The sequence below is a fragment of the Phacochoerus africanus genome, chromosome X (assembly GCF_016906955.1).
Source record: "Phacochoerus africanus isolate WHEZ1 chromosome X, ROS_Pafr_v1, whole genome shotgun sequence".
Taxonomy (NCBI): domain Eukaryota; kingdom Metazoa; phylum Chordata; class Mammalia; order Artiodactyla; family Suidae; genus Phacochoerus; species Phacochoerus africanus.
The window spans coordinates 105,311,036-105,338,460 of NC_062560.1; the positions used below are offsets into that span (position 1 = coordinate 105,311,036).

The 27,425-nt window shown below is 37.0% G+C and overlaps 1 protein-coding gene and 1 pseudogene across 11 annotated transcripts in view; one reads left to right on the forward strand and one right to left on the reverse strand.

The window, feature by feature from the left end:
• Positions 1 to 11,182: 11,182 nt before the first annotated feature.
• Positions 11,183 to 27,425, reverse strand: part of THOC2 (THO complex subunit 2) — a 114,455-nt gene continuing 98,212 nt past the window's right edge. For 6 of the 11 annotated variants that reach the window (XM_047763946.1, XM_047763945.1, XM_047763942.1 and 3 more), the window contains exons 34-39: positions 23,610 to 23,747; positions 23,204 to 23,273; positions 22,963 to 23,120; positions 21,007 to 21,083; positions 20,500 to 20,545; positions 13,127 to 14,057 (exon numbers count right to left, since the gene is read on the reverse strand). In XM_047763946.1, the coding sequence (XP_047619902.1) occupies positions 20,518 to 20,545; positions 21,007 to 21,083; positions 22,963 to 23,120; positions 23,204 to 23,273; positions 23,610 to 23,747 (471 nt within the window). In that variant the 3' untranslated portion in view covers positions 13,127 to 14,057; positions 20,500 to 20,517. The other 5 variants (XR_007132760.1, XM_047763940.1, XM_047763943.1 and 2 more) reach the window with 5 other exon arrangements.
• Positions 13,443 to 14,308, forward strand: LOC125118112 (tyrosine-protein kinase Fer-like; annotated as a pseudogene).

The following is a 27,425-nucleotide window of genomic DNA, read 5'->3' on the forward strand; positions in this document are numbered from 1 at the left end:
GAGGATGCAGTTTCGATCCCTGGCCTCGCTCACTGGGTTAAGGATCCAGCATTGCCATGAGCTGTGGTGTAGGTTGCAGACACGGCTCGGATCCCTCATTGCTGTGGCTATAGTGTAGGCTGGTGGCTACAGCTCCGATTCAACCCTTAGCCTGGGAACCTCCATATGCCACAGGTGTGGCCCTAAAAAGCAAAAAAAAAAAAAAAAATTAAAATTAAAAAAAATCTTAATTTCCATTATCTTTAAGAATTATAGAAAATTTTTATTAACTAAATGATTAAGCAATTAAGTTCAATTACTATCTCGACACAAAAACACAATGAGGCCAGCTATTTTTTGTTACCAAGACCACCTTTAGAAATTGTCTGAGGTCACAGGGAAGACTTTATAGGAAAAGTTATCTAAAATTTCAAAATAATTGAGTTCCCACTTTGGCTTAGAGGTAATGAACCTGAGTAGTATACATGAGGACACAGGTTAGATCCCTGGCCCCATTCAGTGGGTTGAGGATCCAGCATTGCTATGAACTGTGGTATAGGTTGCAGATACAGCTCAGATATGGCGTTGCTGTGGCTGTGGCTGTGGCTGTGGTCAGCAGCTGCAAGTCTGATTTGACCCCTATCCCAGGAACTTTCATATGCTGTGGGTGTGGGCCTTAAAAAGCAAAAAAAAACCCAAACTTCAAAATAAGAAAAAAATGATGACTGCCTGACCTGTTAAATATCATGGCAGCACATTCTCTAATAAACCTTTCAGTCACCTGATTCTCTCAAGGTAACTTTGACTAACCATAACTGATTAGAGTCCAGAGATTTTTAATCTTATAAAGTTAGAGGTTAACTCGAAGAAAACTACTAAGAAGAGGAGGTTCGAGGGTGCTTGGTTCACCTCAAAAGTTTCAGTTTATTGTACTATAAAACATTAGCCAGTCTTAAATCTAACTTAGTCATTTTATTGTGGCATTCTTTTCCAAGCTAACTAAACAAATCCCTGCTTTTCAAATGTTCTTTGTGAACAAACATTCTTATATATCTGATGATTCTTTCATTACTTGTTTAGAGTAAAACATTGACATGTACCAACTAATTACTTTGTCTCGGACTCGTGCTTTTCTAGACATCACCTAGTTCAAGCAATTTCCCCCGAACCTCCCTTCTTCCAACCTCTCACCCATCTTCCATACTTTCACAGCAACCTGTACCTTTCCTATCAAAGCACTATACATGTTGCATAGCAATTGCCTATTGATTTATCTTCCTCCCTTACCAAACTATGAGCACCTTGGCATAGATTTTGCTTTCCTTGGAGCCCCAGGGCCAAGTACAGGTGTCTCACACATCCTACATAATCAATCAACATTTGTAAAATGAATGATTGCTGTGTGATTGTAGCAGGTTGATGCCAAGTACGTAAAATGAATGAATGAAGAAAGAAAACTTGGTCTTTCGAATTCAGGGGGAGATAACACAATAAACATAGTGGCCATGGAAAAAAATTAAGGAAAGAAAATATAGCTGGTCCTCACTTTCAGAAAAGCCAATCTATGAAATTCAAATTTAGGATACAAGAGTACACATTGATTTTCCTAAAGCTTCTTTATTTCATGAAATAATTACTAGAGTTCCCTGAAACAATATGATCTCCTTCTGTGTTTAAGTACCTCTTATTAACTACCTGACTGGGTTAGTATTAGAATCTGTTCAGAAATGAAAATCGGAAGTGAAAATGTCAGTCAGTAAGAAAATTATTTGATTTATGCATGTGTGTGCTCTAGAGCACTTCGTAAGAACATATTTATTGTGTAAAGTAAACCAGGAGTACCTAGGATAATGAACAAGTTTAGCATACAGGCTCTCAACCATAAAGGCCTTTGGATTAAAAAAAAAAAAAAGGGAAGGGAAGAAATAATCATGTTTTATGCTTCATTTTAGCACTTTCAGTGCTTGCCATCTTACTTCACTTTCTTCCTGATCAAGCCTCCCCTCCCCCTCCAAAACAAAGTATATCCTCCATCCTTCCTCAAAAGAGGACATATTTTTAATAATGCAAATATTTAACTAAGCTACATTAATCAGAATTTTAATGGAAATTTATCACTTTAATTTTAGCATGTTTTTCAGTTAAGCCAAATGTGATTGGTAAGTGAAAGTTTAGTTAATTGAACTGTGGTTTTTAAATGTCCTAAGAAAGCTTTCTGATCCACATAAAAGCAAATCACTTATTTCATACCTCAGCAAGCTTCAATACTTCACCAAAGCACAGAATGCATATTGGACATATACTTCTTACTTTGAGAAAGAATTTAAACCCTATTTGCACTAGTAGCCAGTCAGAATTTCCTAGACATATCCCACACGGAAAGGCAAGATGTGGCTCCTGAAATATTCCTAACGACTTCATCTTTCAACATACTAGCTCTAAAATAATTGGAAGTGTGACTGCATGGCAGGTCCCTCTGGATGATATCTTCTATTATCCATAATGTTCTCTTCAAAGTTTAGCCTATTTTTGTTCATAGGACATTAGACATCTACATTTTATGTCTGCCAACAGAATTGAACAATTAAATAGACCCTGGGAAAACGTGCCATGTAAAATTGACTCGATGAGTGTTATTTTAAAGAGAAAAAAAAAATGTGTTTGAAAAAGTTTGAACTCCAATGGTTTTTTAAAGGTGCTCTAAACTAATATTCTATCCAAAATAATGGTCACTTCCACCAAAATAAAAATAGCCAGAAAAAGAATTTTCTCAAGCTAACTCATCTTCTGTCAAAAATAATTATATTAACCTTGAAAAGAAAAAAAAAAAAACTCTGCTATTTATCAAGAGATATAGAAAAGGAGTGGGACCTATTGTTACAGAGAGACCAATCTGGAAATTCATTTACTCAGGCTCACTGATGAAAAAAAGCATGGATGAATTAGCTTACCAGTCACCTCTAATTTATCAATGGGATGTGCTCCAAAATTTATTTGTATGGGAAAACATATTTTCCCATAACAACAAAAAGTACTTAGGGTCTCAGATTAGTTTAAGAAAGCCTACAGATTGTAAATCTACCTCAACCATGGAGCTGCTGGTATCAGGCTGGATTCTGATAACAATAGGCCAAGTACAGGAGAAAAGAGGAAAATGATCTTTTTCCCTTCCTGTTGCAGAGCAATTTAAAGAAAACTTTCCCAAAAGGCCTAGTTTAGGTACAATACCATCTGCTCTCCTAATAATCCTCTTCCCACTGTCTTTAACCTCTCTTAAACTCCTCAAGGTTAACACAACCCCTAGTTTCATGTTTGTTGATGCAGATGACAGCAGGCTGAGGAGCAGATATTAAGGAGTCAGCTATGATGTCTTGTATATGAGATATGGACACCAACTCTAGACAAATTGGGATACAGAGAAAGGACACTGTTTATGGATCTTGGGTGCATAGGTAGGGTTAGCCATAAGGAGCAAGAGAAAAATCCTGTTACCAAAATCTGTACTCACGGCTGGAGCGGAACCAGCAGCAAAGCTAATGCTTGAGCTGTTGAAACACTTGTCTAGCACCTTTCATACTTCTCCAGCCCAGGGTAAGACTGGGCCCAGAGCCCAAGTTCAGGGCTCAGTTTAGAGGAGGTTAATGGCCCAAGTGAGATGAACTGAAGACAGTGAAGGCAGGGAATCAAGCAGGTGATAATGATCTATTTATCTGATTTAAACGTTATTATTCATTTGGAGGAAATTACAAATAGGCCGAATAGTTATTGTGCACCCACACTGTGCCGTGCACTGTCAGTCCCTACACTCATGGAGCTTATATTCTGGATCAGTGTTGAAGAGTTCACAGGAACCAAACAAATCCTCAATGAAGAGGCAAGAGAAGGAAAAGCACAATTGCTCCCAACCAACTATGACTCGGACTTCCAAACCAGCGACCTTACCTTTTGCAGGTGAACGAAATGGAAAGTACGACCAAGTCAACTATTGCCAAGAGTCAAACAATGAAATATCAATTGTGATATATTCCTACAATTAACCTGGAGGAAACAAGCAAATACAAAACCAAGAAGCTTAACTTGGACCAGCCCAAGGTAAAACCACCAAGTGGGCCGGGCACTTTTTGGCAACTTTTCCTTCTCTCCTTTCACCTTCAAGTAGCCAAGCTGCCCATTGTGGCACTCTTCCAGGATCAGGCCATATCCCTTTCTCTGATTTTCACCAAAGTAAAACCTCTCAGTGCTTTCCTAGGGAATATGGGAGGATGATGCAGTATCATCAGAAACCACTTGTGCTTCAGTGCTAGTGAGAGAACTTATTCATTTATTTATTTTGCTTTTTAGGACCACACCCGAGGCATATGGAAGTTCCCAGGCTAGAGGTCGAATCAGAGCCTTAGCTGCCAGCCTAAGCCACAGCCACAGCCACATGGGATCTGAGCTGCATCTGTGACCTACACCACAGCTCACGGCAACACTGGATCCCCACCTACTGAGTGAGGGAGGCCAGGGGTTGTACCAAATCCTCATGGGTACTAGTCGGATTCGTTTCCATTGTGCCACAGTGGGAACTCCCAGTAGATTATAGAATGAGGAATATTACCAAAGGTAAAGAAGAATATTCCATGTTGATAAAGGTGTCAATTCACCAAGAATATACAATCCTAAATGTGCATGTGCCTAATCACACAGAGTTTCAAAATACATGAAGCAAAAACTGACTAATCTAAAATAATAAGACAAATCCACAATTAAATTTCTAAATTTCAAAATACCTCTCTCAGTAGTTGATAGACCAAACAGACAGAAAATCAGCAAGGATACAGAAGATCCGGAATGCTACTAACCAACTTGACCTAATTGACATTTATAAAATACTGCGTCCAACTAAAACAGAATACCCAGTCTTTTCAAGTGCACATGTAATACCATAGTAGACCAGCTGCTGTGCCATAAAACAAGTCTCAGTAAATTTAAGAGGATTTAAATAATTCAAAGTAAGTTCTTTGACCACAACAGAACTAAAGTAGGTATCAATAACGGAAGGATATCTGGAAGGTCTGCAAATATTTGGAAATTAAGCAACACACTTCTAAACAATATATGGGTCAAAGAATAAACCACAAGGGAAGTTGAAAAATATTTTGAGCTGAATGAAAATGAAAATACCACAGGAATTCCCGTCATGGCTCAGTGGTTAACAAATCATGAGGTTGCGGGTTCAGTCCCTGGCCTCACTCAGTGGGTTAAGGATCCGGCGTTGCTGTGAGCTGTGGTGTAGGTTACAGAAGCGGCTCGGATCCCGCGTTGCTGTGGCTCTGGTGTAGGCCGGTGGCTACAGCTCTGATTAGACCCCTAGCCTGGGAACATCCACATGCCATGGGAACGGCCCAAGAAATGGCAAAAAAGAAAAGAAAATACCACACATCAAATTTGTAAGACACAGCTAGAGTAGTGGTTAGAAAAAAATGTATAGTATTGAATTATTGAACATGTATAAAACCCCCTACTCACCAATATCAGCATATCATGCAAGGAAAAGTAAGGAACAGAGGTCAGTTTCACTTCTGGAGAAGGCATGGGGTGGTCAGAGTGAACATGAATAGCATGCGTTGGCAGAGTTGATGAAGTCTGATCCCAGGACAAAAGCTGTTGCTTTTGATTTTAAAATATTTCTTGCTAAGGATAGGATTTCCCTGGGGCCTAATATCGCCCCCAGAAATAAGAAGCCCGTGGATGGGTTCTATCCCTAATTGAGAACAGAGATGCTGGGATTGTAGCTTGGTTAATCTCTGTTAATTTCCAAACACTGTCCCCATATTAGAACCACCTGAGAAACTGTTTTTAAACATACTCTAGGCCTGCACTACAAGAAAATCTGATTCTGTATATTTGGAGTGGCTGGGGGCTAATGTTTTCAATTAACTCTGATTCTGATGATTCCCACTCTGCATATGGGTATACATATTACCACTATTTTTTTTTTTTTTTTGGTCTTTTTGCCATTTCTAGGGCTGCTCCCGCAGCATATGGAGGTTCCCAGGCTAGGGGTCCAATCGGAGCTGTAGCCTCCGGCCTACGCCAGAGCCACAGCAACGAAGGATCCGAGCTGCGTCTGCAACCTACACCACAGCTCACGGCAACGCCGGATCCTTAACCCACTGAGCAAGGGCAGGGACCGAACCCGCAACCTCATGGTTCCTAGTCGGATTCGTTAACCACTGCGCCACGACGGGAACTCCTATTACCACTATTAATAACTGCTAACAGTTACTGAGTACCTGTCATGTACTAGGGTCCTCTTTACATGATTTACATGCATTGTGAGATTTAATTCATGCACAAAAGAGCACTATGAAGACCAAGTGAGGAAGTACAGGTGGAGCTCATCCCCACTCAGAGGAAACAAAGAAAGTCACCTTAACATAAAGGCAATAACTTTTCAATGACCTGTAAAGATAGGAAAAATGTGATTAACACTGGCTAAGGCAATAAAAACATTAGTGATGTGAGGCTTAGTCATTAAAAAAAGCAAAAAAGGAGAAAGTCTTGGGGCAGCATGGAACAGTATACAAAGTGGTATGATCCAATCTTGGGCTAGTCTGATTAACAGGTTGGCTTCAAGGATTCTGTACTATACCAAAATAGGTCTGAGTTCTCAATCCATTCAACACTCTCTCTCCTCCAGTTCCAACTTCGGGTTAAACCAGATCCCAAAGACACACACAAGACACACAAGACCCCATCCAAATCCTTCATGAAGTTTTCCGAGAACAACCTGTTGAGAACAAGAGTTCCCAAAGCACAGTCTAAGGTCATTCTTACCCTGAGTACTCACCATCATCTTAAAATGTTAACTGGACCCCAGATGGTATGTGGTATGAATACTTTACTCACTTTACATTTCATTTCCTGCTTGTATCTAGTAAGCATTATCTTTTGTCTGTATTATTGATTCTGAGACCAATTATCCTGGAAAGCACAAAATGTTCCTGCATAACAGTACCTAGCAGTGGTACATCTAATTATAATTCATAAGTGTTCTTTGATAGTGATGATATATGTAACCCTAGGAGATAAGTACCACTACATACTGCATTGAAATAAGGATCATGAAGGCCTTGAATATAGTACAATAATATTCTTGTTAAAATTTTGTGAAGGCAGGGTTAAAAATAGCTCTTTATCAGTCTGATACTCAAGTCCAAAGACATCTATCATTTGACAAAAACCAGAGATTGTCTAACCTAGAGCTTAAGTACCAGGTCATTTTCTAGCCCCCTATCTCTGAAAGGAATGCTATTTGACTTGGAATGATGCATTTCTGAAGTTTGTGTGCCCTGTGCTCGATCAAATCTCTTTTCTTTCTTTCTCCATTAAACACCTCCATTTAACAACACATCAAAGGAACTAAGGTTTGTTAGCCTGAGCCATGTAGAAATGGTCAGTAGAGCTTAAACAGAACTTAAGAACTAGAAACAAAAAGTAATTCTTCTTATAATAATGTATATCTGCTCAGGTTGCCACACACTTCCTTTAGTCACTATTTCCAATATCCCTCCTATTGTTATTCTCAATTATCATTTCAATTTGTTTATGACTACAAAAAAGTCTGTATTCAAGGCATTAGCATCTTTCAAAGAAGTCCTCCTTTTATTCCCAACTCTAGACCCAGTAAAATCTCTTTGTCCCTGACAGTATCTCTAGAAATGTTATTAAATTTTTCAATTAAAAAATTAAACATTTAAACCTTTCTGGTAAGTGATAAGATAGCATATTAAACGGCCATAATAAGCCTCATTCTACCTAAAAGGCAGCCTTTAGAGATCAGTTACCTATAAAAATGAAGAAAAACAAAACAAAACCAAAAAACCCACAAACTCAAAGGCCAGGCACACCTTTTAAACTAATGGATTTTATGTTACTTGGATCATGGGAACCAAACAATGCTCTTGAGTTTTCTAATCTTTACAAATATGCTTATAAAAAGGCCATCATAAATCCCAGTTTAAGAATCTCATACCAGGGAGTTCCCGTCGTGGCTCAGTGGTTAACGAATCCAACTAGGAACCATGAGGTTGCGGGTTCGATCCCTGGCCTTGCACAGTGGGTTAAGGATCCAGTGTTGCCATGAGCTGTGGTGTAGGTTGCAGACGCGGCTCAGATCCTGCGTTGCTCTGGCTCTGGCATAGGCCGGCATCTACAGCTCCAATTGGACCCCCAGCCTGGGAACCTCCACATGCTATGGGAGCGGCCCAAGAAATGGCAAAAAGACAAAATGACAAAAAAAAAAAAAACTCATACAAAATATTCAAAAATGATTTTCCTGGACTGAACCAAATCAAAGACCTGGGGGCCTGGATCACATATTTTGGTGTCATTGTAGAAATGGCGTTAACTTGAATAAGCTCAGGTGCTGGCCATCAGCTAACATTCAGGGTCATTACAAGACACATTCCTTTATTTACTGAAAAGACAGAGCCACTTCTTTATAAGAATGCAAAGAAGTTTCTTTAGGTCCTTCCAGAAAGTGTTATTCTCCACCACGATTGGCTTTTTATTTGATAGGCACAGTAATTCCTGTAACTGACCACATTACCTTCTGTGTGGCCTGCCAGGTTTTTCAAAACCAATTCATGACCCAAGTGTAACACAATGTTTTGGGGGTATTGACATCATTTGGGGTATTAGTTTCATCCAGAAAGCAAATTTTCTCATTTACTTTCAAAATAGTGTACTCCATACTATTTTTGTTTCAAAAATCCTTTTTGGAATATGGTAGGGTAGAAAATAAAACAATTACATTAATTATTGGAAAAAAATAAGGCTTCTAATATTTCCACCCATACTTGGCTAACGTGCTTCCCCAAAATAGAAAAGGGCCCTATATTATGGGGCAGTCACTTCCCCATAATAAATTGCAAATCACTCGTAGATAATTTGACAAACCAAGGCCTTTTAACTCTTGCCCCTACCATTTAACACAGGAGGGTGGATGACTGTCTTACAACTTATCACCAGCTGGAGAGACCAGTACAGGATTAGTTCTAAAGATTTTGGAGTTCTTTAGAACAAGACCCAGAAAAACAAATTTGCCATCTTAGATCCATCTTTTAGAGATTCAGGTAAACACTAGAGACCCAGGAAAATGTGTTCAATTTCTGAGAGGTCCATAGATATCCCTCAAGTCCATTTGTGAGCCTGAAATTAAGAACTCCTTCCTAGAAAATGGCAAACTTAGACAATAGCCATTAGAGCACAAAGCCTAGGTCCTGAGAAAACCTGCATATGACTTTTACGTAAAAAGTTCAAAGATGGGCAGGGGATGGGGATAGCTCCTGCTCACATTACATAGTAATAAAATATTCATACTGTGATAACCACCTCAAAATACCCTGCTTTGTACATCTTCACTCAACACATCACTCTTACGCAAAGGAGTTAAGTCCTGCCTCAGCCATCCTCCTTACCTGGGTTTATTTTTCCTCAAAGGACCTCCTTCCAATGCTTGTTTGCCTCCACTGACTAGATGTTCCATGAGGGCAGAAACATTGTTTTGCTCAAGGCTTTACTTCTGGTGCGTATGAGGCACTCAAATTTTTTTTCTAAGTCTTCTATAGGATTCTCTAAAGCAGGATTTTGTGAACAAAATTTTACTAGAATTGTCATGCTCATTCACACATCATCTATGGCTGCTTTCACACCACAATGCAGAGATGAGGAGTTCCAAAAGTATCCATGTAAGCCCACAAAGTCTCACTTTACAGAAAAGGTTTGCTGACCTCCAACGGCACTCATTTGGCCTTTTTTTCTCAAGTAGATTGGAAGCATCCCAGGCACAGGAGTTAGGTCTTAATACTCCTTCGTATGTAAAACAAAGATGCTTTAAAATAGCTATGGCTACACAAAATACAGATTTCCTTCTTCCAACATAAATTATTTATGCACAATTAAATTCATAGTATTTTCCATCCTCAATGTATTTCTAGGAAGGCCAAAAGCAAAGGTTACCTGTGTTCAATAATTTGAGGGACAGAGAAAAGAGATTCTGATGCTAAGTAACGGCAAATTTTCACAAAATCATGTAATCTTTAAAATGTTGAATGCAATGTAACTGGAAAGCTCTTACCAGGTATGTTTCAAATGATCTTGAGGTGAACCATTGTTACTGTCTCAATGTCAAAATCATTCTAATAATGTATCATCTCTCTTTATGCCAGACACATTATGGGTGTACAACAGTCACTGGTTCACTCTCCTATAAATAATCACTGCACTCATCAATTTATACAAATTTAGAATTACCTGAAAAGGAGTATCAAGATTTATATCCCTTTGCCAATTCTAAAATATGCTCAGCATTTCTCAACCCTTTAAAAAATTAAAGCCTCAAGGAGTTCCCATTGCGGCACCAGTGGAAAAGAACCCGACTAGGAACCATGAGGTTTCAGGTTCAATCCCTGGCCTTGCTCAGTGGGTTAAGGATCCAGCATTGCCATGAGCTATGGTGTAGGTCACAGATGCAGCTAGGATCCCATGTTGCTGTGGCTGTGTCATAGGCCTAGTCTGGGAACCTCCATATGCCGCAGGTGCGGAGCTAAAAAGACACAAGACAAAAAAAAATTAAAGCCTTTACCATCATTTTCTTAAAAAACTCATTTGCATAGGTATCAATGGTTCCAAGGAATCCAAGAGTAAATGGATAATTCTAGGCATGACTTCAGCTCACTGTTTACCCCAGGTACAGAGGTAAGCAAACAGGATTTTCTCATGTTATTGGATGAGACGTCTGTCATTTGGAAACATTGTAGTCCATGGACTAAGACACAAATAAGAAAGGATTAGGAATCTCACTGAATTCTCTTTGCTAAATTATTTTGAATAAACAACAACATACACAATGGAGTATATACAATATACACAATCACATAAGAGTTCCCGTCACGGCACAGTGGAAACAATCTGACTAGGAACCATGAGGTTGCAGGTTCTGATCCCTGGCCTTGTCAGTGGGTTAAGGATCTGACATTGCCGTGAGCTGTGGTGTAGGTTGCAGGTGTGGCTCGGATCCTGCTTTGCTGTGGCTGTGGCACAGGCTGGCAGCTGAAGCTCCAACTGGACTGGTAGCCTGGAAACCTCCATATGCTGTGGGTGCAGCCCTAAAAAGCAAAAAAAGAAAAAAAAAAACCACAATGATATACAATCATTTGAGAAAACTATTGTTTATTTAGAAAAAAGGTTACACTGGTAGAATTCAGTAGATAAAAAAATTTTCTTTTAAAAATGTCACTGTGAAATTTTTCCAGACGAAAGTTCAGCAATACAAAGCTCCTATAGCTATAGAATTAAAACACAATTAACTCTGGATATCCCCCCCCATATTTTTCTAACAGTAATTACAAGAAAAATTGGCAAGGGACAAGTGAGTGCTGGTACCGTTTTCTTTTTAAACAGGTTTTAATGTCGTACATGTACTATATAAAATGATTCCTAAACACTGCATAAGACACTGCTCCCATTTTGTTTTTACTAATATTAAAAAGAGGCCAAATAATAAATTAAAACTGAGTTTTAAAATGAGGTAAATTCAAAATGGTTCAATAATCGTTTATTTTCCATTTCAAACAATAAAAAGCATTTCAGATTGAAAAAAAAAACAACCCCCCCAAAAAAAAACTAAACCCAGGCAATATTTAGTTAACCTGAAGTGAAATTCTGTACATATGTAACCTTATTTGCTTGTTGGAAACTGTATGCAGCACATTGTGCTAAAAATATGGAACAGTTTAACACTTTCAGCCATTTACTGAAAATAAACATGTAGAAACTAAGCAACAAGTTAAATACAGTAATGCACAAAACAATTTTAAGTTTTCGGCATGGAGCAATAAAGCAGATAACTGAATAATTTAAGGAGATGCAAATGGGCCCTCTTCATTCATAATTCTCGGCAATCTACTCAGGAAAATAAATTTCTGGTCACAGCTGAACAATTTCATTCCAATCTCACCTGAAAGAAACAAAGTGATTTTATTGACAGATAAGAAAGGAAGGAAGAAAAGAAGAAAGTGGGGGAGGGGAGAAGGGAAAGGGGATGGATGGAAAGGGGAAGAAGGAACAGATGAAAGGAAGAGGAAGAAAGAGAGGGAAGGAGGCAAGAAGGAGAAAAGGGAGGAGGGAAGAAAGAAGGAATTGGAAAGAGGAAGGAAGGAAGGAAGATTTAAGAAAGAAGGAAAAAAATCAGTGTGTTCTCTCAATAACAAAGGCTTGAATTAAGTCCCTAGATAAGGGTGAAATATTTGCATTTTTCTTATTGCCCACTCTTAGAAACCAATAAAGATAGGCACGCTATGATGACTAAAAGAAAAAAAAAAAACACTGAACATTCTGTCTGTGAGAGGGTGAGGTAGGGAGTAGGGGGGAGGGGAGAGAGGGAGAAATTAAATAGAAACATGTAAAACATTCCACAAGGACAAGCGATAGCTTGTCAAAAGTAAATAGAATACACAGCAATGTAAAGGAACCAATTTTACATGATCAACAAAAAAGAAAAATGACATCACATTTTTCACAAGGACACGATTTTAATAATGACTTATATTAAGATGCAATGTCTGCTAAATTATAAAAATTGCTTTAAAAATATATTGACTTAATTATACTCATTTCTTTTCCTTTATGTATTGACATTTTTCAAATACTGTATACTGAAATAAATTCAAAACATGATCATTACAACATGTGGCAAATAATTTCATATCTGCCTAACATTGTTCTCAAATTTTAAACTAATGCTCAATGCATTAAACTTTATTGATGAAAATACTACATTCACATATTTCATAAAACCAGAGCTAGAAGGGCCTTAGAAAATAATCACACTTGCATGAAATGCTGACAAATAATTTACATATCGTTTCTATACAGCATTCTGTTCACTCTTGACATTACCAATTATAGATACACTAATGTTGAACTTACAATTTTAATACTTAGAAATCATTGTTCCTGTTCATCACTGATGAATGGATAAACAAAATGTGGTACACACATTCATACAATGGAATCTTATTCAGTTATAAAAAGAAATGAAGTTCGGATACATGCTACAACATGGATGAACCTTGAAAACATGATGGTAAGTGAAAGAAGCCAGACACAAAAGGCCACGTATTGCATGATTCCATTTTTATGAAATGTCCCAAACAGGCAAATCCATAGAGACAGAAAATACATTAGTCGTTTCCAGGGGCTGGGGGAAAGAGAATTGGGAGTGACTGCTAACAGGTGTGGAGTCTGTTTCCAGGCTGATGGAAATGTTCTGGAATTAGTGGTGATGGTTACAACATAGTGAATATACTAAAAAACACTTCAAAATGGCAAATTTTATGTCATGGATTTTATCTCAATTTTTTAACTGCAAAAAAAGTCAATGTTCCAATAAAGAGTATCATGGTATTATCAGTATGGCCATAACTAGAATAAAAAAATGAGTTCAGAATCATGAAGATGTCACAATTACTGGGCAAGGGAAATTTTGATGACGTATTTAAGGGCACACTGAAGGATAAAACTGCTATTGCTGTTAAAACATGTGAAGATGGTCTTTCACAGGAACTGAAATTAAAATTTTTACAAGAAGCCAAAATCCTCAAACAATATAATCATCCCAATATCGTCAAACTTATAGTTTGCACACAAATACAGCCTATCTACATAATTAAGGTACTGGTTCCAGGAGGCGTTTTCCTCTCCTTTCTGAGAAAGAAGGATGAACTAAAACAGTGAAATTTTCATTAGATGCTGCTTCTGGATGGCGAATCTCGAGTAAAAATTGTATACACAGGGACCTTGCTGCAAGAAACTGCCTGGAGGTGAAAGTAATGTTCTGAAAATCAGTGACTTTGGAATGTCTCGTCAAGAGGATGGTGGTGTGTATTCATCTTCTGATTTAAAGCAGATTTCCATTAAATGGACAGCACCAGAAGCTCTTAGTTATGGGAGATATCGTTCTGAGAGTGACGCATGGAGCTTTGGCATCCTCCTCTGGGAGACTTTCAGCTTAGGGGTCTGTCCATACCCTGGAATGACAAATCAGCAAGCACAAGAGCAAGTGGAAAGAAGATACTGGATGTCAGTCTCTCAGCAGTGTCCAGAATGTATTTATAAAATAATGTTGAAGTCTTGGGATTATAAACTTGAAAACCACCCCAAGTTCAGTGAACTTCAGAAAGAACTGCCATCAAGAAGAAAGTCACACAGTGATGAAACAGTGCCAAACTCAAACTTCAGGACTCTATCTTCCAGCAGAGTAATATTTTCTTCTCATTAACAATAAGTGTATACCACATTATCCGGAATATTCTTCTAAGGTTATTTTTTATTAAGTATTTAAAAAAAATACGTGCAACTTTAACCACTGTAAATAAGAAAGCAGAGGCTCTAAATGCAAGAGATCCCACAGATCTCTTTTCACATTAGGACTGGTGATGTTTCTCAAGCTCAGTTCAGAGTCGGCTGTCATCTAGACACCTCTACTCTTTCGGTAATAACCGTGTTTGCAGGACACATTCTACTATGGTAAGATAAGATTACATGTGTAAACATCACTTTTTATTGGCAATTATTTGGACATCCTGAGGGTTTTTTCCTTCTTTTTGCCAAAATAGGCCCTGCCTTATGAAGGCTGTCACTTCCCTATGTTCTACCATGACCTCGTTTGTCAGGGCATCAGAAAACTATGCATGAAATGCCCTTACAGAGCACCCTTTCAGAGTTGAGGCAGTTGATTTTAAATGATATTACTTTACAGAGAGCTGTGACAGCAAGAAGCAAGTTCAAAATGTAGATCTGGGTGAAAGAGCAGCTAGACTTGTGACCAATGTAGAGAAGAAAGGCAAACAGAAAATCAGCCTTATTATCTCACACACAAACACAAACACATTTTCTAATTTTATGATCAAATTCACCAAAAAGGTCCTAAGAAATATTTCAATAGTTTATAAATTCCTCATAAAAGAGCCCTCTAGATGGCTATAAAATTTATTTAGAGAAACTATGAAATACAGGCCCAATGAAGTAATATATTATCCTTGGTTAATCCTACTACTTGTACATACACACACACCCAAACAGAATGGCACACATGGATGAAGCTGACAGTTAAGAAGTCCACTGAACATTTACAAGGAAGAAAGAAGTTATACTTCTTATATAAGTAATATATAAGAAGTTATATATACCCATCCTAATTTCACTTTACTCCTTCATTTACCCTTATACTGCTGCCTAGGAATTATCATAGCGAACACACTTCCCGAAGTATTCCAAGTGGATAAAATGGAACAGAGTTAAAACTGGATTCTAGCTGAACTGAATCTTAGAACACCCAGGGGTGCCTCTCAGGATAAATGTGTGTGAGGAATAGTCATAGTCAAAGGTAAATGTGGCATGGGAGCCTTTTGGATGTGTTCATGCCTACATCCAGATAAATAACAGTACAGCACCTGAGTGAATATTTGGTTTGCCTTAAGTGGAAGAAAGGAAAATAGAAAATCTCTCTCCTGTTCTCTCCAACTGTTTGGTGCCTATGAATATCAGTGCACAGAAATTATACCCAGTACTTCAAAGGATGATAATAAAATAGTTTGAGCCTATCATTTCAGTCTCCACACAAAATTTTTGTACACATTTAATGATAGCTACATACAGACCCAGATGAAAAGCATAATAAACCTGCCCTCGAAAAATATGTTGCAGCACACAAAGCAACTTCTTGAACAGTATACTACTTAAACACTGAAAATAAATTGATCCTTCTTTTGAGAGAAGAAAAAAAAAAAGCCAATGACGTTTCTCCTCAATCCCAAAAAGATATAGTTAATATTTCTGGGAGTTCCCATTGTGGTGCGGTGGAAACAAATCCGACTAGTAACCATGAGGTTGTAGGTTCGATCCCTGTCCTTGCTCAGTGGGTTAAGGATCTGGCATTGCCATGAGCTGTGCTGTAGGTCACAGATATGACTCAGATCCTGTGTGGCTGTGGCATAGGCCAGCAGCTGTAGCTCCAATTTGACCCCTAGCCTGAGAACCTCCATATACTGAGGGTACAGCCCTAAAAAGCAAAAAAAAATTAAAAAATAAATAAATAATATTTCTGTACATGACTCTCCGTGTAAAGTTAAAAGTATTTAAAACATAGCAAGTAGAAGTTCCCACTGTGGCTCAGTGGTTAACGAATCCGACTCGGAACCATGAGGATGCAGGTTCGATCCCTGGCCTCGCTCAGTGGGTTAAGGATCCGGCATTGCCGTGAGCTGTGCTGTAGGTTGCAGACGTGGCTCGGATCCCGAGTTGCTATGGCTCTGCCGTAGGCCGGTGGCTACAGCTCCAATTAGACCCCTAGCCTGCCTGGGAACCTCCATATGCCACGGGTGCGGCCCAAGAAAAAGACAAAAAAAAAAGTAGCAGGTAATAAAGAATACTTGGTTGTTTGATTAGATGAAAGGGATGAAGTTACTGCCTTCAACAAGATTGCAATCGAGAGTTCCCATCATGGCTCAGTCGTAACAAACTAGTATCCATGAGGGCCAAGGTTCTATCCCTAGCCTTGCTCAGTGGGTTTAAGATCCGGCATTGCCGTGAGCTGTGGTATAGCCCACAGATGTGGCTCGGATCCTGTGTGGCTATAGCTAAGGCGTAGGCTGGCAGCTGTGGCTCCAATTCAACCCCCAGCCTGGGAACCTCCATATGCCACAAGTGTGGCTCTAAAAAGCAAAACAAAACAAAACAAAAAAACCCCCAGAAGATTGCTATCAGAGGGATATGTAACACACTCATAAATACCTAGGAATCAGTGATTAGGACTCTGTAGTCAACTTGACACACATGTGCATAAGCAACAGGAAACTACTGAAAAACAAACTTAACTGAACACTTTCTGCTCCAACACGTTTGCCAGCATCTAGGACTGTGCCATAACATGGCTTAACACATTCCTAAAATAAGCAATCTTTGAGCACTTAGGAGATCAGTTTCCAAGTATGTACCGAAGGCAAAGGGCTCAGAACAGGAATTACAAAATCAATTGTTTACAGGGATGAGGAAATAAATGGAAACTAATGAAGTGAGCTAAGTGGGAAATTAGTAAACTATAAAAAAGACCCACTCTTTACTTAAGGGTAACCAAGGTCAAGATGATTGCTGCCATCAGAAGTCAGGATACAATGTTGCCAGATATTTCAATTCTTCAAAAGAAAATGAATTTTGGATTTTGTTAACTCTTTTTTTTTGTCTTTTTTTTTTTTTTTGCCTTTTCTAGGGCCGCACCCTCAGCATATGGAGGTTCCCATGCTAGGGGTCTAATCAGAGCTGTAGCTGCCGGCCTACGCCAGAGCCACAGCAACTTGGGATCTGAGCCACACCTGCAACCTACAGCACAGCTCACAGCAATGCCGGATCCTTAACCCACTGAGCGAGGCCAGGGATCGAACCCGCAACCTCATGGTTCCTAGTTGGATTCATTAACCACTGAGCCACGATGGGAATTCCTCTTCTGATTTTTAAAGACAACCGATGTTTTTCATTTTAAATACTGTGTGAAACCAAGAACATATGTCTGTAGTTCTCTGGTGGTGCATCAGGTTAAGGATCCAGTGTTGTTACTACAGTGGCTTGGGTTGCTGCTGTGATACAGGTTTGATCCCCGGCCTGGGAACTTCTACATGCCACAAATATGGCCAAAAAAAGAAGAAGGTATGTCCAACAAGCCAAATTCTACCTAAGGGCTTAGAATTTGCAACCTTGGATTTAAACAGTAAGAGTCTGGTTACACACGTAAGAGCCTGGAGGTGAGACATGGATCTGTAAAATACATTAGGTTTCACTGGAGTAGAGGATTAGAATAGGAATATAGTATACTACAAATACAGATGGATAAGATAGAGCCAACTGCTAATGTTCTTTGAAATTAAAAATCAGGAATCCAGGATCAAAGTGCAAGAAGATTGAGCTGCTCAAAATCTAAGAGTAAGTCTCAGTTTAGCGCAATGTGTGATTCTCAAAATTTAGCTGAACGTAACATTAATGAATTGAGGACCATGCATATCAAACTAAAATTGAGAAGCTACAGAATGGTTCTAAGTGGAAATTTTTCACAGACAGGAATTTTTAAAGATTAAACTAGGGGGAAAGGTTAAAGGCAAAGCAGCTAGTAGTGTTCAAGAGACTAAATCAAGGAAAGATAAGATGAATTTGGACAAAGACTTTAGCAATAACAAGTAACAGAAGATACAGAGAACAAGCAGAAAGGCTTTTGCAACTAAAAATTATGAGACAGGAAAAGAAGACAGAAGACTTTGGACGGAATTTAATCTGGGTTACATTTAAATATTATATTTTCTTATCTCTAACATGATCATTTTGAAGTTTCTGAAATCAGGGTGATACATACAAATCAATGTCATTTCTCTATCCACCTTTCTCAAAACAACAGTTCTAACAACCAACAATGAATCTTACAATTAATGACATCTTTGAATCATGGAAATGTAACATGTGTAGTAGCTCTCCTTTCTGTAGAATCTAAAATAAATAAAAAAGGGAGCAGTGAGTAGCAGATTTGAAGTAGCCTGAAGGTAAATGGTGCCAATCAGAAATGATGAGACCTCTAGATGAAAAGGAAGAACAGAAAGATCTGATAACTCTAGAATGTATCCAATAGAAGGAGGCAGCCAGAATAGCCAGAAAAAGGAAAAATCAACCAGTGCCCCACAAAACTTAGCCTACCCAAGAAGAGAGTATAGTACATAGTTGTTAACAAGAAATTGAACAGGATGAACATCAAGCTAAATATATCTTAAAAGGAGATCTGAATAGAGACACTTTGCCTCAAAGACTACCAACCTAATATCTAACACCCCCTCCAGTCTTTTCTTGTCTTTGGACCTGAGAGATTATACAAAGGTAAGGTACAAATCCATGGCCTATGTGAATGAGAATTCAAAGATGTCTGAAGCATAACCTTCACAAACCAAAGAATAATATTTAGGTACTAAGTAAAGATACATGTATAAAACTGCAGGGAAAGTTGTCAGTGATGACTGGCCCATTCCTACTAAAAACAGAAGAGGTATGTTCCCCCCCCCTTAATAAGGGGACCAGGTGAAAACAAGTAAAAAGTAAAATGCCAGACTAAAAGGAAGACTATGGTGAAGAATAAAAATGATTAAGAGTTTATAGCTCACAAGGAAAGATAGCTAGTTGTTGGGGTGGAGGGATGGCTAGAATTTAAGAATAGGTAATGATATTCCTTCTATAATCTTTCAAAATTTAAAAAATCTATTAAGTTCTAAATTTAGTGTCATCACTCTCATCTACCCTACTCTAATACTTAGATAACAAGCACAGAATAACAAAGCAGAAAAAGCACACTATTTGTCCGGAACTTACCTACCTGGCAACCTCCAATCCCTGCTTTGCAGTCAAACAGGGCAAAAATCCATACTCTAAAGCTCATACCCTTATACAAAACAGGCTCTCAGACATTTCTTGCTCTTAAACAACTGCAAACAGCTTGGCTATCTATCTAGTTTCACAAAAGATTAGAAGCAGCAAATAATATAAAGAGGAAGGTAGAGAAAGCAATTGTACTTGATTTCATTAAAAAGTGACAGCTAATACAGAAACAAGAAAATTGGCTATAAAAGTCAACAACTTCAAATATAGCCATCTCAAACCATTAAATGTAGAGAGCAAATAATCCTAAGGCATCACCAAACAATAACTATTTAAATGATGATCTGAGTCTGAAAAAAGACTATGTTAAGGTTCTGAACACTGTCCAGATAAAATTTATTTAGGTAGATAAAACACTTTTTAAATCTCTCATAAGGCATAACTACTTTAAAAACAAAGTTGCATGTTTTAAATTCCAGAACTAAAAGCCCAGACCATATTTTTGGCTTTGCAAAACATAGGCAGCAGTAGGAAGAGAGGGACAAAACTTAAAAATCTCTGGATAACAAACATGTCTGCATGAAAAGCCGAAAAAAAATGATCAAAGAAAACTAAAGGGCAAGAAGACCTATGTTCTGAGTATTGGCTACGTCAGCTAATCCCTGTCGCCCTCTTCAACTTAACCTCTCAAAGTCTCAGTTTTTTCACCTGTAAAATGCAGATTCATCACCACCCGCTACAAGGAGAAACAGGTACTTTAAAAAAAGTAATTAATTATCCAGAGAAGATGGGAATGAATGGTGAAGAGAAAGCCAGATGTTCTTAAACACATCTTGGAGTTTTTTAAAAAAAAAAAAAAAAAAGCATGGCTAATCAGCAAGCTTAAAATGAAAACAGCCTAAAAATAACCATGAATCTTGTTTCACATCTTTACCCAAAGTCTTGATTATTATATTTAGGTGAAAAATTCTAGTTGTACCTTGCAAAATGGATCTAGTTCCTTCAACATTATTAGAGCTCACTTTATATTTCTATCTTTAAATGAAAAGGAGGTGAGAGAACACTCACCTTGATTGAAAGTCTTCATTATCTGTGCTTGTCCGAGGACTTATGAGTAGATGACAAATTAAGGGAAAACAACTTTGGGCGGGGGGGAATAGGGTCTCACTCATCTTGGTATAATCCCTCAGCTTGCAAGCCTAACTGGCTCTTATCAGCCTGGCAGCCTCAAACTCTATCAGCTCTGCTAATCTGCTGCATCATCTCGCCCTGCTACTCCCCTTGCCCCCAGCCCAAGGGACTCTCTGTTCCCTTTCTCATGGTGGCAGAGCCACAGGGACTCTAAATCCCTTCGTGGCATAAACAACCTGAGTCACCAAAGAAGTTTAAAAAATAATCAAGTCTCCCATTTCCACATTTTGTATATTTGAAAGGGTTAACTAGAAAGACCATTTAAAAAAGTAATAAGCCCTTAAGCATTGAGACCACATACTATAAGGATACAATTCTAAGTAAGACCAATATCAAAGCTTTCCATTACACTGATTAAAAACATCAATAAGATGAAAAGGATATTGTTTCTTCTCTTCCTTTCCTCCTGAACTGTCCCGTTTCTCTTTCTTTTCTATCTTTTCTTTATCATGCCTGGACTCCTATAACGAATGGTGGAATTAGTTGGGGAAGGGAAAACCATATATAAAAATCAGCTCAAAATCCCTTTTCATCACCCACCAGTCATAAATTTTTCTTCAAAGACTTATTTAAAATGACACCAAAAGCAACAAAAGAAAAAACTGGACTTCATCAAAAGTAAAAACTTTCATGCATCAAAGAACACTATCAAGAAAGTGAAAAGACAATCCACAGAATAGGAGAAAATATTTGCATATCATATATCTCATAAGGGTCTAGTATCAAGACTAGGATTCTTACAACTAGGCAACAAAAAAGACAAACAATCCGATTAAAAAATGGCCAAATCATCTGAGTAGATTTCTTCAAAGAAGATATACAAATGGCCAACAAGCACACGAAAAGATGCTCAACGTCAGTAGTATTAAGAAAATGGAAAATCAAAACAACAGTGAAATACCACTTCACAGCCATTAGGATGGCTACAATAAAAAATAAATAAATAAAAATAACAAAACGAAAACAGAAAATAACAAGTGCTAGCAAGGATGTAGGAAAATTGGCACCCTCATACATTGCTGGTAGAAATGTAAACTGTGCAGCCACTGTGGAAAACAGTTTGGTGGTTCCTCAAAAAGCTAAACATAGCATTAGCATATAACCCAGATATTCCACTCCTGGGCATATACACAAGAGAATTGAAAACAGGTATTCAAACAAATACTTCGTAGCAGCACACAAATGTTCATAGCAGCACAATTCACAATAGACAAAAGGTGGAAAACAACACAAAAGTCCATCAACTAACAAATGATAAACAAATGTGGTATATTCTTATAATGGAATATTATTCAGTCATGAAAGAAATGAAGTTGATACATATAACACCATGAAGAATCTCAAAAACATAACACTAAGTGAAAGAAGACAAACACAAAAGGCCACATTATTATACAGTTCCATTTACATGAAATAGCCAGTTTTTTATAAGTTCATAGAGACAGAAAGCAGATTTGTAGTTGCCAGGGGCTAAAGGGAAGGGGGAAATGGGGAATGACTGCTTAATGAGTATGTGGTTTCTCTTTGAGGTAATGAAAATGTTCTGGCACTAGACAGAGATGATTGTAAAACACTGTAAATATAGTAAATGTCAATGAATAATACACTTTAAATGGTTAATTTTATGTTATGTAAGTTTTACCTCAATTTTTAAAATGCTTATTTAAAAGGAGTAGCCTTCCATTTTTAAAGCATACAGAATTTTTAAAACTATCACCTAATCAAAACTGCTTTTAAGAACTATGAATATATGGCATATATTTTGAATATATGCCATAATCATGCTTTGTTAACACTTTACACATTAGTAATGACTTGCTGCTTTATGGCAGATACATGAGATGTATTCTGAGTATCATCCGTTAGCATCTAAAAGAATGCACACTATATTTTAAAATCAAATATAAGTGTGAATATGTAAGTTTATTAGGAGAAAATGTTATAAAAACATGTTTAAAAATCACAATAAAGACTTTTATAACAGTGTAATGATCAGGGAGAATAAATGTAATCTCAGGAATAAAGTGAAACTAAAAGAACTATTGGTGGAGAAAAAGAAAACCCAAAATAGAGGCTGAAACTCAATGAAAAGAAGTAGGGAGGAATGGACTGGAGCGGAAAGGAATTTCAGAGAGAAACTAATTCTATCCTCCCAGTAATTTGGGACTGAACGGGCTCAAATTACCCAGATAACCTGCTCTTCCCCAATGCCTCTTCTTCCCACCCCCAAATAATTAACAAAAGACTATCTGACTACAAAAAAACCCCTCAATATTTGCTAAATTTTCTAGCAAGTGTTTTAAGAAAAAGTGTATTGTTCCTTTAGTTTTCCTAATTTACCTTTTTGCCACCGGAGGAGATTTTATCCATTTTTTCAGATTTAAATGAGTCGCCGCTTTTTTCTTTGCCTGAAGATTTTGACTTATTTTTTTCCTTGTCTTTCTCATTTGGATATGGAGACTCACATGGGCTTTCACTTTTGTGTTTTGAAACCCCCACTAAAATTATAAAAGAGAATCATGAAAACCTTTTTTCAATTCTCTTTGATGATTGCTTGGAAAGTATTAATAAGTCTACCTACTTGTTCCATTTTCCTCTTTCCGCCTCTTGGTTAAGTCCGGTGGCACTTCTCGGTCATTGTTTGAGTGATCCTAGAATCAAGAATTGTGAACTACATTGATCAAGAGTTTTTGTTTTTGTTTTAAAGTATTACTTTTATAGAAGAAGTGCACAGCTAGCATTGGAGAATTATCTGTAGTGGTTTCACATACTTGGTAAAATGACATGAAAGACAAGCAGAGCTGGTAGAGATTAGGTTGGATCCTTACTAGTGTAGAAGATTCAAACACACTTTAGGGTGAAAATACCAGTTAAAACACTACATAACAGATTGCCATGCAACAAACTAGTACTTTCTAAAAGGGCAACAAACACACTACTGTACACGATAATGAGCTTTCCAAACTAGTTTTTAAAAAATTACAAACCCTTTTCCGTTCCTTCCTGTCCTTTTCATCTTTTTTTTCTCTTTCTCTGGATCTTTCCCTCGACTTGTCCAAATCTTTCTTGTCCATTTCTCTCTCCTTACTCTTGGACAGTGGTGGAGGAGTATGATTAATGTAGAGCTGTTAAATTAAGGCAATATTACTAAAGATTATTAGTTTTCCAGTATTGGCATCACTTGCTTGATTGTTTATTAATGAAAGACAATTGGTAGTAGACCCAAAGTCAAAACTGGTCAGCTGTCTGGATTATGAGAGGTAAAATAAAAGAGCATCGCACATATTATGCAAAGACTTCAATTCTTGACCTTATAAAAATTATCATTTAAACTTGATCAGTTCATTCCTGCCTTAACTAAGATTTTTATCAGTAAATTCACAAGCTGCAGTTCCTTGTGTAGCTCTATTGTGAAGACTTATAACCACCATTATTACAAGAGTCCATATATGAAAAATAGTGACTGGACTTTCTCTACTGTAAAAAAAAATACAAACCTCTACACGATCATGGAACTTTTAAATAGTTTTACCATCCACTGATAAGCAATCGATGACAGTGAGCAAAATTATAAAATAAAACCTAGCCATGAATTTACTACTAAGTCTTTTCTGCTTCAGTGTATACCATGGACACCACTATCCTAAATATTTTTATAAATGTAAAGGCTGCATATTTGCTACTTCTAAAAGCATTCCAATTTTCTAAAATAATCAAGACTGACTGAAACCTCTCTTAATGATTCTAAATAGCTCAGAAAGAAAGCCATATAGTCAGTTAAGGATGATGAAACAACTCGAAGACTAAAATAATGAACACAAGTTTTCTTTTGCCTGTTCTTTCTCCAATGAAAGGTCTACAGGCAATAAAATAGTCAAATATTAAGGATATGCTAATTCTAAATAATTAAGAGGTAAAATTACTTATGCAAGTTGTAAATATGAAAATCCATTATAAAAGAAAATATTAAATAATCAGATACCCAATCTTAAGGCTTTTATAACTGTGCTACAAGCTTATGTTTAAAACATTAAAAGCATCAGGCAGCGGAATACTGAAATATAACTCATTATATAACTACACAATTCTAGATACACCTTAGAAATAAAAAGAATAGTGAGTCAAAAGTCAAATATTTTTGTACAAGAAAATCCTTTGGTATTCAAAGGAATACATGAAAAAAGATGACCACTGGTTTGAAAATTAAATTAACACTTATTTTTTAACACCACCAAATATTTTTAATTCAGTTGACTCAGAATTACTGCCATAACAATGCAGAAGTAGATTCTTTAAAATTTCAATGTTTAAAAGTTGATGATCAACTGAAATAGACAAAATGTTTATTAATAACAAAGAGCAAGAGAATGGGAAACAATCATAAAAGTGCTTGTCCAAAAGGTACTCTTGCTGGGTATAAATGCCCTAAATGACCCTTTAAGATTATTATGAGATTTATTCACATCTTATGCCAATGTTACTTATGAAACTGATGAGACAAAGGAAGTAATATATTTTTTGCAATACTCAAGACTTATCTTAGGGAAGTATTGCTTAATTCTTCCAATAAATTTTAAGTTTGTGACTACAAATAAACATGTACACACACACATACACACACCCCTCCATAAGAATGAAGTTTTTAAGTTTACCTAACTTGAATTCTGTATTACAAGGAATTGGGAAACCAAGACATTTTTACTTTAGAAATGTACCCAATTCTATTCCTTTTTTCCTACCCTTCAAAGAATAGTTCTGATCGGAATACTCTTCTCCACAGAAACATATAGTCTCCCATTGCCTATGGAATAAAATGCATATTCTTTAGCTTGGGTATTTTAAGCTCTTCACAATCTTTGCACAACTCTATCCTATTATGTAGTAACCCAATCAATGTACTCCAGGTAGGGGCTACCACTGCTCCCTAACACTCTGTACTTCCCAGCAGTTCTCTTCACCAGAACACTGCTCACTTTTATCTTAATCTCTTAAAAGGCCTACTTAGCCTTCAAAGACAGCTCAAAAGCCATCAACACTTCAACAGTTCCTCAACTCTGCAAATCACTTTCTGGTGAACCCTTGTATTATTTTATATTAACTTTTTTCTGTAGCAGGTATTTCCAATCAATTTCATGTCATTTACTTTTATCCATAACATAGTTTCCAGGATGGGAGGGGAGCTACTGTGCCGTTTCTACTTTTATACATTTCCCAGTGCCTTGTACACATAGTGAGTACTCAATACATGTTTGGCAAATAAAATTAAACTGATCTGCACATAGCATTGTTGGTTCTTCTTTTTAAAATTTGATTTTGCTCTTGGCATTATTAGATTTTGGGTTTTATTTGCTCTTATTCTTGCCATTGAGATCATTAGACCCAAAAAAACCAATTTGACTGATTTTCAAAATCTATTTAAAGACCATGGCCACACTGACTTTATTAAGGCTACAATATATAAAGATGGCCTTACATGTAGGCTTGAGTTTGGTTGTAAATCCTTGTTTTAAGATGAGATGATAAACAGAATTAAAAGCTGAATTTTATTTTGAGGTGGTTGCTGCTGCCCTCCTAAATTACCATGAAGCTTGGTTTAAAAGAGCATGCTCTTCACACTTTATCAAATGTAGCTGCTAGGACTGCTAGGTGAAAACACAAGTGACCAAAACTAGAAATATGCCAACCAGAAAGGTGAACTGATAGAAAAGATTTGGATATTGAGCTAGATTTTTCTCCTTTTAATGAATCCCATCTGAATTGCCAAGTTCATATATTACTTTAACCACAGATTGATTATAAAGTGAAAATAGTAACTAAATAAAGAAGAGGATCCCAGGGACAAAGTATAACTAAAAGATAAATAATTTTTTATGTATGAGTGACAAGATAACTTAAAAAAATAGACACATATCTTTCAAATCCTCTAAAAAGTAAAAGCTACCCCCAGAAACAGTGAGTTTATATACAGACCATTAATTTTAGAGATCACTCAAACTCCAGTAAATTTTTTTCTAAGACATTCGTATGCTATTAAACTTTCTGAGACACACAAAAAATCAACATCAACTACTACGCAGACCAGTAAACTCTGGATGCTTTACCAAGTCCAAAGGCATGAGTTCATTTCATATATTTACTGAATAACTAGTCATATTGCCAGGTGCCATACTAAGCACTAAGGATCTGAAAAGTGGTATGAGTCACAATTTTTACACATGTATTCACATGCTGTTTTCAAAATTTTCTGATTGAATGTGGAATAAATCTATTGAATTTTAAATGCCCACAAAAATCACCATGTTTCTTTAAGGGAGGTGTGAAGACTGACCTTGAATCACTATAATTTAAAAAATAAGACAAATACACAAAAAGAGTTAATAACCCTTTCAACTACTGTTAAAATGGGTGCTAAGAATGAAGGAACCATAAATTTTTTTCCAAGTTTTTTCCCATTGTGATAAGAACACTTGAGGAACCTTATTTTAAGTCCAAGTTTTGATACTAACAAGTTTTCAGTCTCTAATTTGTTAAAAAGACACTGCCAACCTGCCCTACCTACACCACAGTGCTGTGTATGTGATAAGTATGAAATAACATATGTTTATCTCATATGTTTTATTTTCAAAAGGCTTTCACAAACGTAAGGAACCATAATCTTCATCAATGATTATAGAAAATCAAGTTAACTATAACGGTAGGTTTCAAACTGCTTCAAAATATGCTTCAGGAAATAAATATTCACAAGGTAACATTGTTAGCCCATGAATTCAAAATAGCCCACACAAGCCATTGATGGTTAAGAC